The sequence below is a fragment of the Onychostruthus taczanowskii genome, unplaced genomic scaffold, assembly GCF_017590055.1.
Source record: "Onychostruthus taczanowskii isolate IOZ18803 unplaced genomic scaffold, ASM1759005v1 scaffold76, whole genome shotgun sequence".
Lineage (NCBI taxonomy): Eukaryota > Metazoa > Chordata > Aves > Passeriformes > Passeridae > Onychostruthus > Onychostruthus taczanowskii.
In genome coordinates this window covers 3,290,641-3,303,941 of record NW_024505450.1, presented here as the reverse complement: position 1 = coordinate 3,303,941, position 13,301 = coordinate 3,290,641, and the positions used below count along the sequence as shown (strand labels likewise).

General features: G+C 41.9%; 2 protein-coding genes across 4 annotated transcripts in view; one reads left to right on the top strand and one right to left on the bottom strand.

Annotated features, from left to right (window-relative positions):
• Positions 1–10,065, top strand: part of DNAJC24 (DnaJ heat shock protein family (Hsp40) member C24) — a 31,371-nt gene extending 21,306 nt beyond the window's left edge. The window contains exons 3-5 of the mRNA XM_041423290.1: positions 1,546–1,684; positions 8,284–8,352; positions 9,203–10,065. Of these exons, the coding sequence (XP_041279224.1) occupies positions 1,546–1,684; positions 8,284–8,352; positions 9,203–9,327 (333 nt within the window). The 3' untranslated portion in view covers positions 9,328–10,065. The remainder of the gene's footprint in view (positions 1–1,545; positions 1,685–8,283; positions 8,353–9,202) is intronic.
• A 138-nt stretch (positions 10,066–10,203) lies between these two features.
• Positions 10,204–13,301, bottom strand: part of IMMP1L (inner mitochondrial membrane peptidase subunit 1) — a 33,741-nt gene continuing 30,643 nt past the window's right edge. For all 3 annotated transcript variants that reach the window (XM_041423286.1, XM_041423288.1, XM_041423289.1), the window contains one exon: positions 10,204–10,363. In XM_041423286.1, coding sequence (XP_041279220.1) covers positions 10,295–10,363 — 69 coding nt within the window. In that variant the 3' untranslated portion in view covers positions 10,204–10,294. The remainder of the gene's footprint in view (positions 10,364–13,301) is intronic.

Below are 13,301 nucleotides of genomic sequence, written 5' to 3'. Positions count from 1 at the left end.
AGTTATCAGCTGAAAGGCCTGATTATATGGGAACTTTCTCAAGTTAAATGCTGTTTCCTGTTGCTCCATCACATCTACTGAGCAATTTAAAATAGCAGGAAAAGAGATTACTGGAGATGAATTAAAGCTACAGGAAGATGGAGCTTTGAGGGTTCCTTTTCAGTAGACATTGGAACCACTCAAGTCAGAATGCTCTGCTCTGCACAAATGAGAAAGAAAATGTGTTAATTTTAATTATTATTGCCTGTTTAACGTGGGATTTCTTGAATAACCATGTCCTTGAATAATCATTTCTTAACTAAAATGACACAATTTTGTAGCCAGTGATCCATGATTTTAAGTATTTGGAAGGGCTATTGATTCACTGAACTGGAAGAAATTAAAGATGTTCAGGCATATTTTCAAAAGTAGAAGTACATGTAGTATAAATTATATTTGATCATGTATATTTTATTTACCATTTAAATCATAAAAAAGCTAGGCACATGTAACGCAGCATTCAATTTATCTGTAATAGCTTTAACTAAACATTGGTGCTTATATTTAAATCTCTGTTTATGTTTAAATATTTTTAAATTTTTAAAAAAAATTTAAATCTGTGCTTATGTTTGTGTTTAAATATGTTTAGCTCTGTGGAGTGTCTTGAGAGCTGCCAGCACCTCCTCTTGTCCCTGTGTCATGGTCCCTGTACCTATTTCTGTTTGTGCTAGTCACTCTCTAGGTAAATTGTCCATAAGGCCACTGATTGGTGCTTATGTTTAAAGCTGTTTTTATGTTCAAATAATTTTTAATTTTCATTTTTTAATTTTAAATCTGTGGTTTTAGATGCTCTAAGGTAAATTATTGTCCATAAGGCCAGTGATTGGTGCTTATGTTTACATCTGTGTTTGTGTTTAAATAATTTTTTTTTTTAATTTTAAATCTGTGTTTATGTTTGTGTTTAAATATGTTTAGCTCAGTGGAGTGTCATGAGAGCTGCCAGCACCTCCTCTTGTCCCTGTATGGTGGTTCCCTGCATGTACTTAATTTCTGTTTGTGCTAGTCACTCTTTAGATAAAGTGTCCATAAGGCCAGTGATTGGTGCTTATATTTAAATCTGTGTTTCTGTTCAAATATTTTGTAATTTGTATTTTTTAATTTTAAATCTGTGGTTATGTTTGTGTTTAAACATGTTTAGCCCTGTGGAGTGTCACGAGAGCCACCAGCACCTCCAGCACCTCCTCTTGTCCCTGCATGTACCTGTTTCTGTTTGTGCTAGTCACTCTCTAGGTAAATTGTCCATAAGGCCAGTGATTCCATCAGCAAATTATCCAGAAAATGCCGTCAGTGCACACGGTGACACTCGTGCCACTGGTGGCTCTGCTGCCATTCCAGTGGGATAATTAAATTGGCAGGTTCCTCTTGTGCCCAGCATCGTCACCTCCCTTCCTGTGGCTCCCCAGCTTAGACCTCCTTTGCTCTGTCCTCCTAGCTGAGTATCAGCTGCAGTACTGACGGCTCCTCTCCCACCCCGACCCTTTTGTGCCTGTTCTTTTTGGTTGGCAGTATCACCCTGACAAACAGGAGGCAGACGTGGCGGCGGCGGCGGCAGAGGAGCGCGTGCAGCGGTTCATCGAGATCCATCAGGCGTGGAAAATTCTGGGCAACGAGGAGACAAAAAAAGAGTATGACCTGCAGCAGCGTGGTAGGTTCCTGCCAAGGAGTGCTGCAGTGGCAGCAGCTCTTTAGAGAAGCAGGGGCTGGGAGTGGTAGTGAGATGGTGTTTTAAAACGCCGAACGGAATGTTTCTTTCACTCTTGTCCTACTTTCAGACGTGGATCCATTATTTATAGCTTGAGCTACACATACATCAGCTGCTGCAAACACAGAATGGCTTCCAACAAAACGTTAGGGGGCATTCTTCCTGATAGTTTGAATTAGGGAATTGATACTGATTGCAGACCTTAGCCCTTTTTATTTTATGAAGGTAGCTTCATTAATTGTTCTTAATTTTAAGTTTTATGCTCCATTTTGTTGCAGTTATTTAGATGTAGGCATTAAACCATCTACGCCTAGTGTTCTTTGTGTATGGATTTATAACCAGAACCATTAGGACACATTCTTTTCCGTTGTGGGTGTTAGGTAGCGTTCATAATTCATCCACAGTCTAAAGTAGCCTTTCTGAAGCAGGTTTGTAAATAATATTTCAATATAACATATTAACTAGGCAGCTCTAGCACGCATTCCTTTTTATAGCTCTCAGAAAATAGCTTCTTAAAACAGTGACAGGCTGTTGTGAGAAAGAAAGGGGGGAAATGTAGGTCAGGTCTGTCACACATGGGCTACCATTACATGAAGTGATAGGCTGTCTTTCTGCTCTGGCCTCAGGATAGGAGTCCCTCAGCCTTCCATTAGAACCTTCAATAAATGTATATCCACCCTCCATGTTAATGGGGGGAGTCAATAATAGTGGCTTGCCCGTGGGGAAAACACTCGGTGGCACTCTGCAGTGACACACTGGGGCCAGCATTGACGTGGAGCCACCACCACTGCGGAATGTGCTGATAAAAGGCCACTGTCTGTGCAGCTTGTTATTGAATTCCTGCTTTGTACACTGGCACACCATCAGCCCCTGTCCCTCGTGCTGATTTTTAACTCCCCACAGCTCCGAGACACAAAGGCACCGTGGCATCACTGCAGGGTAAAGAGGGTGCTGCAGATACACAGGGTGAATTCTCCACTTAAATAACTGCAGTGGGTTTGCTTTGTTAATTTGAGACTGCTCTCTTAATGTACTAATGAGTGTGGTGGGTTTGGTGATGGTTAATCACTAGTGTATTTATTAATTCATTTCCTTGATATAGGATTAGGAGAAAACTAAAACTTTACAAAGGTGTAAAGAAAAAATTTTAACAGTAACCAAAAGAAAGAGTAATAATAATCAGAACAAAACTTTTAGGACACTTCTCGTGGCTCATCACTTCTGTGAGTGCCTCCCATACAAAGCCGCCACAATAGACTTGTATTTCAGACTTCATGTGGCTTTGGGAAGAGAGGGGAGGGCTGAACAGAGTCGTTGAATAAGTGTTTTATGGAAAAAATTGGATCTTGTTCTGTTTGTAATGTAAGCAGTTTTAAGATCAGACTTAAATATTTTTTTTTGTCTCAAAGTTATTTTTTAAATGCCTGAAGGTGATGTCAGAACAGGAATTTCTGCTGCCCAGCTCCCTCATGGTATTGTACTCTTACCATTGTAACATTGGCTGTGCCTTCTCTTTTCACAAATTGTATGTGCAGAGGAAAAAGGAAATACTAGAGATTAAGATGGGAATCTTTTCAGTATTTGGTGAGTTTTACCTAAAGCTTAAATCAGACTATGAAGTTACATTTTGCCTGGGTCAGGTTCATCCACTGGAGTAGAGAGCTATGTCAGGATTTTGTTTTCCTTTGGGATTTAAGGACATATAAATATGTCCTTAATCTATAAATCAGTTTTGACTGTAATTTGAAGATTTTATGTATTTTCTGAGATTATTTTGCATCCAGATGAGTTCTTTGAAAAGCCATCTCAAGACTGTGTATAAAAGACTTGGCAAATAAAGGAATGGGACTGTACCTCTGTTGAGGCAGGTGTTTGTGATGGGATGAGGATGGGACAATCTGTTTTAGCACAGAGGGTGCCACTCCCAGGGCCCCCGTGTTTCAGACTCAGCCACACCTGGCACACATGTGCAGTGCTGCTGCATTCCTTCCAGCATGTTCCCTGGCAGCAAAATGATGGGGAAATAAATCCTACTTCTTTGACTGCCTGTCAAGCTGCTGCTGAAGCCACGATTCTAGACAAATTCGTAGACAGTGCCATAAAGGCTGACAGAAACAAAGGAATGGAGGCAGCAGCTCAGGGGAATAGTGATGAGAGAGATAATACAGCAAGTTAGTAAGGTGCAGAGGAAGGCCAGAAAGCAGGATCTGAAGGATGCCAGTGTGTGTGTGTGTGTGAGTGTGGCTGCCCTGATTCCAGCAGGAATCCCTTTGCACTGCAGTCTTTTCCCCATTTCACAGATTGTTTGTTTGTATGTGCCTTCTTGTGTTACACTTACTAAATCTTAATGACTTGGCTCAGAAAGTCAGTAGCAGAGAAGTTCCAAGGAGGTGAAATTCTGTGGAGCTCTATGGTTTTAATTTTCTTTTTGTTTGGATTCTTGAGACTAACAAGTGAATGTGCTTTTATATCTTAATACTGCTTTTCTCTGAAGGTTTCTTAATAATCTCCTACTTTTTGTGCCTTCAGGCCATAGCATTAAAGGGGAAGGGACAAACCACAAACTGTTCAGAGGTTAGACTCAAATACTTATCCAGCTTTTTCTGATCTGGAAATCTTATAAGAACTGCCTTTTTGTATGTTTCCTGATTTTTTTTCCAATTCATTGTTTTGTCATATAAGAATAACTTGTTATGATGATGAATCTTTTGCTTTCAGTATGAAGAATTTGGGGATGGAAAAAAAATCTGCATAACAATTTACATATGTAGAATAAACTTGGGGCTTTTTTGTCAATAGATTTTCTTCTTTGATTTTTCCATTATTTGTTTGATATACCACTTTAAAAAGATGAATATGCAGTTAAAATCAAGCTTGACTCTGATAATTACCAAAAGTATTTAGTGTGGATAAAACCTGTTTCACGTTTTTCACATTAGAAATCACCTGAACCCCGAAAGTTCATGCTTTTGTGACACAGCTGAAAAGAAGAAAAACTTCTCACAGAATCAGAGAATCACAGAGGCTGGAAGAGACCTTCCCAGGCCATCCTGTGAAGATCAATCTCCCACCGAAAGCCAGTCGTCACAGCCAGTTGCTCAGCCTGGCTTTCGTGTCTCCAAGGGTGGAGATTCTCAAGCTGCTCTGGGCAGTACAACAAAAAGTTGTCCTTAGCCTAAACCAGCTCATTTTGTAATACCTGGTCATTAAAGCAGGCTTTGCTGACAGTAGCAGTGGTTTGCAGTGTGCCAGGTTATGCTGTGTGTGTGACAGAAGTGGATATTGCTTCTCCAGCCATGGATTTGTGGCTGCAGCCCCTCAGCTGGAGCACAAGCCTTTGAACTCTCTGGAGCTAAATCTCATCTGCAACAAGTACAGCAGGATTGTTTTGGTATTTCTATATCTCTTTGTTATGAAAATTCTTAACATGACTTTGTTAAAATTTCAAATTAAAGTGTGTGTGATTGTTTTAAATTGAGACAGCAGCTAAGAAAAGACTCAGAAAAGTCAGAAAAGACTCAAATTTAAGTAATTGTTTTAAAACTGAAAAGCCTATTCGAAAAAATTAACTTGTGAAAACATCCAGTGAGTACTGTGGTGATTTTTATGCAGAGTAGATACTGTGAACAGTATTTGACTGACAGTACATATCTTGAAGTTTAATTGTGTTTGGTTTGAAAAAGAAAATCAATCCTAACTATGTATGCCTGATAAAGAGCTAGAAAAATCTTTCAAGTATTATGACTATTTTTACTATAACCATAAACTGTTGAAAGGGTTGAATTTCCATTTACTGCTTGCAACCCTTTCCCTAAAACTCAGCCTTAAATAGCCCAAGAAATATTTATTGTATCTCCAAGTGAAACTTAAATACCTTTCCTCTTTTACAATTTCTGAATGACCCAGCAAGGGCTCTAGTAAAGCTTTACTGAACCAAGCTGCTAATAGTTATTTAATGTTGTTCTGTAGCCTGAAAGAATCTCAGTAGATTTTTCCTTTTAATCTCTTTGAATTGCAGGCTCATAAACCTCTCTGATGAGCCTGCCAGTGTTTTCTTAGATCCTGCAGTTGAGACAATGGAGCTGCAGAATCCTTTCACCTCTTGTTGTCAGACAAATCCAATAGATGGCAAAGCCAGGCAGGCTGTGCTGCTGGGGAATTAAAATTTGTTTCATGAGTTCTGGTGCTCACATTTCCCCCTGGATGTTCAGGGTGGGTCTCAGAAGTGACAGCTCTGTACACAGAGTTTTCCAGCCTGAGCAGACATCACAGAACTCAGCACTGGAACATTCCCACTCTCCTTGGGGCTGGAGAGGGAAAATGGGACACCAGCAAGGAGCCATGGTTGTAATAACAGTGATGCAGATGAAATAAGGAAGGGCACAAGAAATCTGAGAGCCATTGGGTTGGATGTTCTGCTTGCAAATTCAGCCTGGGCCATGCCTCTGTTTTTAAGTGGCTACCTCTGTTTCTGCTGCCTCAAGGTGTATTAGGCTGGGTAATGTTTTTAGTAGGAGACCTAGAAAATAAAAAAGCTTTGTTCATCTCTGGAAAATGTTCCTCCTGCTTGAACCAGACAGGCAAATAAATGAAGTGTGCAAAGCTGCCTGACAAGAGCTGGTACTGAATTATGTAGGAAGTCAAGAGTACTAACAGAAAATTTTTATTTTTTGAGATAACCAGATTTCATAGACTCACAGTCATAGAATATACTGAGTTGGAAGGGACTTAGGGGGATCACTGATGGCCGTGCACAGGATCACCCCCTGTGCCTGAGAGCATTGTCCAAACACCTCCTGAGCTCTGCCAGGCTGGTGCTGTGAGCACTGCCCTGGGGAGCTGTTCAGTGCCCAGCCACCCTCTGGGTGAGGAACCTTCTCCTGATATCCAGCCTGAACCTCCCCTGACCCAGCTCCAGGCCATTCCCTGAGTCCTGTCCCTGTCACACACAGCAGAGATCAGTGCCTGCCCCTCCACTGCCCCTGGTGAGGATGTTGAAGGCCACCATGAGGTCTGACCTCAGTCTCCTCTTCTCCAGGCTGAGCAGACCCAGTGCCCTCAGCCACTCCTCACATGCCTTCCCCTCAGGGCCTTTCACCTTCCTCGTGGCCTCCTTGGATGTTCTCTAATGGCCGCATCTCTTTTTTATATGGTGGCACCCAGAACTGCCCCAGCACTCGAGGTGAGGCCACCCCAGCTCAGAGCAGAGCAGGACAATCCCCTCCCTTGCTCTGCTGGAGATGCTGTGCCTGATCCTTCAAGATCTGAGCATCAGATGGGGAATAACAATCTCTGTTCAGCCTGGGAATTGTGAGGAGGATTAATTTTGCCCATTGGTTGGGATGGTTTTTTATTTTCAAAATCACAATTGCAGGGCTGAATTAGAAAAGCTTTGTTGAAGTTCTGTTCCCTGGGTTTTGTATTATACCATGTTTGGAACAGAAGAGAAAGCAGACTTTTCCTCAGCTGCTTCTTCATTACTTTAATGGTTGAACTCAATGATCTTAAAGGTGTTTTCCAGCATAAATGATGCTGTGTTTCTGTGAATCACAGTTACTTTCCTTGAAGTATGGTAACCTCACGAATTTGCATTGTACCAGTTCTCTTCAGGTGGCCCATCTGCCCTTTTTGTACTTTCTAGCAGCGAGGCATGACCCAGACCTCCACCACCAATCCTATAAAAGTTCTGAGAGAAATCCTCCTTCAATAATTCCAAAAAGGAAGCTCTGCGAGTTTTCTAACTCAGTTTTTTGTTACCTGTAGATGTTGTACACTTTTCATTTCATGCTCTACTCAATGTTGGAAGAGTCTGGGGGATCAAATGGCAGCAGATCTCTCAGGTACAGGCCAGAACTTGACTTTCTTTCTGTGCTCAGAGACTATCATAAAAGAGCACTTGGACTGGTCTTCCCCAACAAGTGTTTTTTTTGCAGGACTTATTTCTTCTGCAGGATTTATTTCTTTGCAGGAATCTCAGTGGTGTTCTCACACACATGCCCTTGGTGCTTACTGGAAGGTTTTTATTTGGCTTCTCCTTCTTCCTTCTCTAGGAGTTGGGGTTGCCTGAGAGATACTGAGATACTCCATTTGTGGAGATATTTAAAATCTGCCCATCCTGGTCAGCTTGCTCCATCTGTGGGTGCAGGAGGCTTTGATAGGTGATCTTGAGAGGTCCCTTTGGACCTCAACTGTCCCACAAATCTCAGAAAAGTACAGGTTAGCAGGCCTTCACCATTTCAGCTCATGGAGTTACAGCCAGGTTTTGAAAGGCATCTACATCAAAACAGAAGTTTGCCCCTCATTTCACACAAGTGCTGATTTTGGAGTCTTAATTCATTGTCACCATTTATTTCTTTCTCCTGACTACAAGAGAACCTTTTTCCAGCTTATGCAGATCTATGGAAACTAAAATTTTAGAGAACTACATTTTGAACTGATACAGTGGTCTAGGCAGGACTCTGGTAGGGACCAGATTGACTGCTAGGTATAAAAACCATTAATTTCTCAGAAAAGACTGAACATCTGTCATGTTTGCTTTACAGAAGATAACCTGACAAAAGAATGGCCACTTCATGAACAGATTTATCTGGAGGACATGTCCTGGAATGAAGGTATGAGTACCTTCCTGCTGGTTCCTAATTCTTTCTTTGTCCCTCTTAGTGTTTTCTATTTTTTCTGCATCTTGCACCATTGTTGTCTTACTTTAAGCGCTGGTTTTGCTGTATTTCCTGGGACAAAGCTGTTTTACTCTCTGAGATTACCTGGATTAGAATTTAACTTTGTTACATTTGTTTTCCACTCCATCTACATTTCTCCCCACCCTCACTTGCAGTACCACTTTTCACCCAGCTCTCCTCTTGTGTAATTGACAGTACATTCCCATTTCTCTTGTGCATCTTCTTGCCCTTCCCATGAAGGTAGAATGCCTGTGTTTCATTTTTCATTTGCCACTGTTCCTTCCCTCCTGTCTATTGCTCTGGCTTTTCTTGTTTAATTGCTTTTACAATAAATGGCTGATATTTTTGGGGTTTTTTTTTTTTTTGTTTTTTTTTTTTTTCTTTTTATTTTAAGTTGTGAGGGAAAAAATTCTACTTTTGTTTCTTCTGTTTTGGTTCCTGGGTTAGCAGCCTGTTTTGGAAGCATCCTTGATCTGCATGACTAACACCACTTAGTATTTTCTGTTAGCATCATCAGACTGTGCACCTTGTTATTACTGAAGTTTTTGTTTTTGTTTTTTTTGAAGAGACTCCATTAGCCCTGGTTGTTTAGTGTAAGAATACCTCAATCACTGAAACATTTTGAGATTATTTTTTGAGCTACAAATGGTAGCACAGATACTGATACTTACAACCCAGCAGTGGGAGGTGATTTGTTACTAAGAGAAACTTTGTGAAGAAAAGTCCAAGTAAATTCTTGATTCTTCTCCAGCACTAAAGGCGTTTTTGTTTTCTTTTTTGGCAGATGAACAACTCTACACTCTGTCCTGTCGATGTGGTGGGAATTACAGTGTCTCCAAGAGTGAAACCAAAGATGTATCTTTGGTTTGTTGTGACACATGTTCACTTGTTATCGAGATCCTGCAATGATTGTTTCAGTGAAGCACATTGAGTGTGACAAACGTTTCAAAAGACTGGACAAACAAGTGACAGCACCTGCTAAAGAAATGTACGTTAAAGAAAAAGTGGGCACTACAAGAACAAGTTCATTCAGGGTTAAAAAGGACACGTGCCCCTTTGCTCACACAGCTCTGCAGACATGAGGCTGGGGTTCTCCTTCTGCAGCTGAAGAGCTCATTGCTCCACACCTCCAGCCCAGAACAGGAGTTTGTACAACTGGAACGGATCTCCTGACCTAAAGGTTTCTTTCCCAGCAAACAACAGAGTAGCTTCTTCCAATTTCAGTCTGAAGCAGCTCTTGGGCCCTTCTTCTTAGGCTAAATCCTTTTAACAGCTCAGATGACAAAATTCAATCACGAGGCACAGATGTGAGAACGCTTTGAAGATAATGAAGAGCAAGGTTCAGCAGTGGGAAACAGGAACGTTTTCTATTTGTAAGCTAAATGTTTAAGTTCATAAAATCCTCTCAAGGGCTGGAGCCTAGAAGGAGGAGGCAAAGGCTGGCAGCTGGAAGCAGTGGCTGTCCCTGCCCTGTGACAGTGCCATCACCTGGGCAGCCTGGAGCAGGAGCACGTGTTGAGCTGAGGCTCTCCGTGTCAGAACAAATGGAGTCATCATTCCTGAGAGGAAAGCTAAGGAGGAAGCTGTGCTGTGACCCCACTGGGCAGTCAGGAAACCCCACAGCACTCCTGGGAGTGACCAGCAGGTCTGGAACCCCACTGGGGCTGTGTTCAGTGCCAGCCCTGGCACCACCTGCTGATGGCAGGCACATAATTTTTGTTGATGACACAAGTGTATCATTGCCACTTCTGCAGTTAGGTGTAATCTCAGAAAGAGATATCTTTGTCAAGTAATATTTGTGTTTATTCTAAACAAAAATAGTTCCATTGGTTTTAGTATAAAATACTATGCAAACTGTCAATAGTACTTAAGTCTTTTAATCATCAAGAAATCTGTGGCCATTGGGGCTTGCACGTAGAAATCCAAAGTCATTCAGAGGCCATATCTGTAAAATAAAGCACAGTTACAAGAGATTTAATCACAATCCAAAGTTCAGTGTTTTCATTTGTTACTGGAATTGTTTCATAAACATAATATAATGTAATAACTTTTTTTCCTCTTAATTTTCTCAATAATTTTTCTCTCTCTGTGGTAAAGAACTTTGCTCACGGATGTGCATCTCTTAGTAGGAGTAATAAATCCTGTGTATTACAGGGAATCATTCCATAGTGTGAATTTTGCAATTTATACAGGAGATATGCTTTGCTATGGAGAGCCTCATGAATTCCATTGCTTTTTTCACCCTTGGAAATAAATATGTTCCTAAAGAGTGTCTTTCCAATTCAGTGTTTTCTAGCTTGTAAAGCTCTTAATGACTTTAAAGACAAGGTGTTTTTTGGTCCATCTAGGAGAAAAAAGTATCACTCACATGGACCTCGCCATGGTGAGGTGTATTTTTATTTTATTTGTATTTTCAAGATGTGCCTTTGAACTGGAAATACCAAACCTTGGAAAAAAAGATCTGTTGGCTACAGGCAAACTTAAACAAACAGGAATGAAGGGGTAGAGTGCCTGCCACCACCCAGGCTCTGGTTGAGGCTCCTCTCAGAAGGGACAGTTATTTCCAAAAGAGCACAACTCATCACCAAGTACAGGTGTCAGAGAGTGATGCTGACCAATAAACAAATCTCTCCAGAAATTACCTGTAGAGCTGTTCATGTACTCAATGCTCCCAGGAGTACTTTGCTCTGCACAGTCATTCATTACATGTAGGATGGTCTTGGATGCAAAAAAAAGGTAATAGTAAAGCAAGGACATTCATTCACTCATTGTCCTTTGTCTCCCTTGAATGTCTCTGTCTCTTTCAAAGATGACACAAGGAGCTCAGCAGGAAGAAGAGAAAGATGATGCTGAAGAATCAATGCCCTCTGTGGCTCTAAGCCCATAAAAATTTCACAGCTCCTGCCCAAGATGAAGCAGCCTAGACAGAGAAAGGTGGGCTGCTACCTTGTTCTCAAAGCATCTGTCAGTATTTTGGTTGTCTCGCTAAATTGTCCTTAGAATCTGGTCTTCAGGTATAACAACAGCAACCTAACAGCAACTCTGAGTTCATGGAGCAGCCAGAGCACAGAAGGAGTCTTTGCTGCTCCCTGTGTGGAGTAAAAGAGTAACTGTGTCATTTAAAAGAGAAGCACAGGCAAAGGCTCAGGTATTTCTACCCCTGTGGTTTGTCCCCAGCACCAAAGGCTGTGCCAGGAGAGGCTGAGGCAGCTCAGGACAGGCCTGGCAGGAGGCAGCAGCAGCAGCAGCTCTCTCCTGGCTGGGGCTGTGCCCTCTCCAGGCTCCTGGCACGCCCTGGTAGCACTGTGCCCCATCGGGAAGGCAGAAGGAGAATCATGCTCAGGACCTCAAGTTGTGTGCATCAGGAAAAGGCTCAGACAATTCTTGTGGCTCTGGCATGTGCAGTCAGAGAGGAGCACGAGGAACAGCTGCTGACACAGAACCACAGAGGTGATGTCTTGTCTCTGTGCTGATCAGCCGGTGCGCTATTTTAAGCTCCTCACAAAAGTACAGATACAAGCCAACAACAGAAAGGTACTTGTGATCTTGGTTAGCAGCAAAGCTGCAGAATTCAAAGCTGTCCAGAGGGCCTGTGCTGGCTGCAGGCTGGGTGTCAAGTCTTTGTTTGGCCCTGAAGGCAAGCAGAAGGAAAGAAAAATATCCCGTATAACAAATCGAAGCTGATCTCAGTAAAGGCCTGGAGAAGGAAGTTTTTTGGTCTGTTCACTCCAGTACAAATCACACCTACTGCAACTTGACTTTCTTTCAGTGAAAGTAATCAAATTAGCTTTAAATGTTGCTTTGACAGCGTAGTTTGAAATTTGTCACAGTAATCTTAGTGGTAGAGTTAGAATGAAAATGATGTTTTACCTAGTCTGCATGCAGGGAGAACCTGAGAAACAATACTGGTGGTTGGAAAGAGATGGAAAGCCCTCCTCTGTGAAACAAAGACATGCCACTCTCTTTTAAAGTTCTGACAGAAGTTGACTGTGACTTGCTCATTCAGACTGGCTCTTCCAATTAGCAGCTCTTTGCCCTCTCTGCTTTGGCCCACATAGATAGATTTGATCTGATGGACAGGGCATAAATGGGGCTAACTAGCTCTTTTGAAGATACACCACAGGTCTAGTTCTGACATGCAGCCTAAGCCCAGGGATGCACAGGATATCCTACCTAGGACAGGATGAAGCACGAGTTCTGTCTAAGTGGGATTCCCAGTGCTTTTCCTGAATTTGCAGCTGCTTTGATTTCAGCAGCCCTTTATGGCATGACCTTGTGTTTGGAGTGGCAGGACAAGAATCAGGTGTTGGTATTTCTGTAAGGGTTAAAAACTGCTGCACCAACACTGACTGAGAACCCTCGGTCTGAACTTCAGACAAACATTCATGTTTTGCCAAGAATAGATTGGCTAAACAAATTCAGCCAGCTAGGCTGGCTAAGTTCACTCTCTTCTCTTGAAATCCATGACTTCCAAATTATATTTGGGGTTTTTTTACAAAAAAAAGTAATTTAGCACTGAAAGGCACTGTTACACCTGCTTCTCCAAAATCCACTGTAAAACAAAGCCACAAAAACTTCCATTCTGAAGGCAGTAAAATCTGCTGGATGGAAGAGAAGCCAAAGCTGCAGCAGGCTGCATTAAAAGCACTCGGAGGTTTCCTGGCCAGTGGCCAGTGGCCAGCCAGCCCTGTGCAGTCTGTACCTGCTGCCCTGCACTGCAGTGTACAGCAGCAACACACAGGAGCAACATCACTGTGTGCTCATGTGAGGTATCATAAAGAACCACACTAGAAACATGAATTCGGAGAACAAGTTAATTTTTGTTTTTATTAGGCACCATTTACTTAAATCTCACAAAAACTTGAGTAATCACTACTCTATGC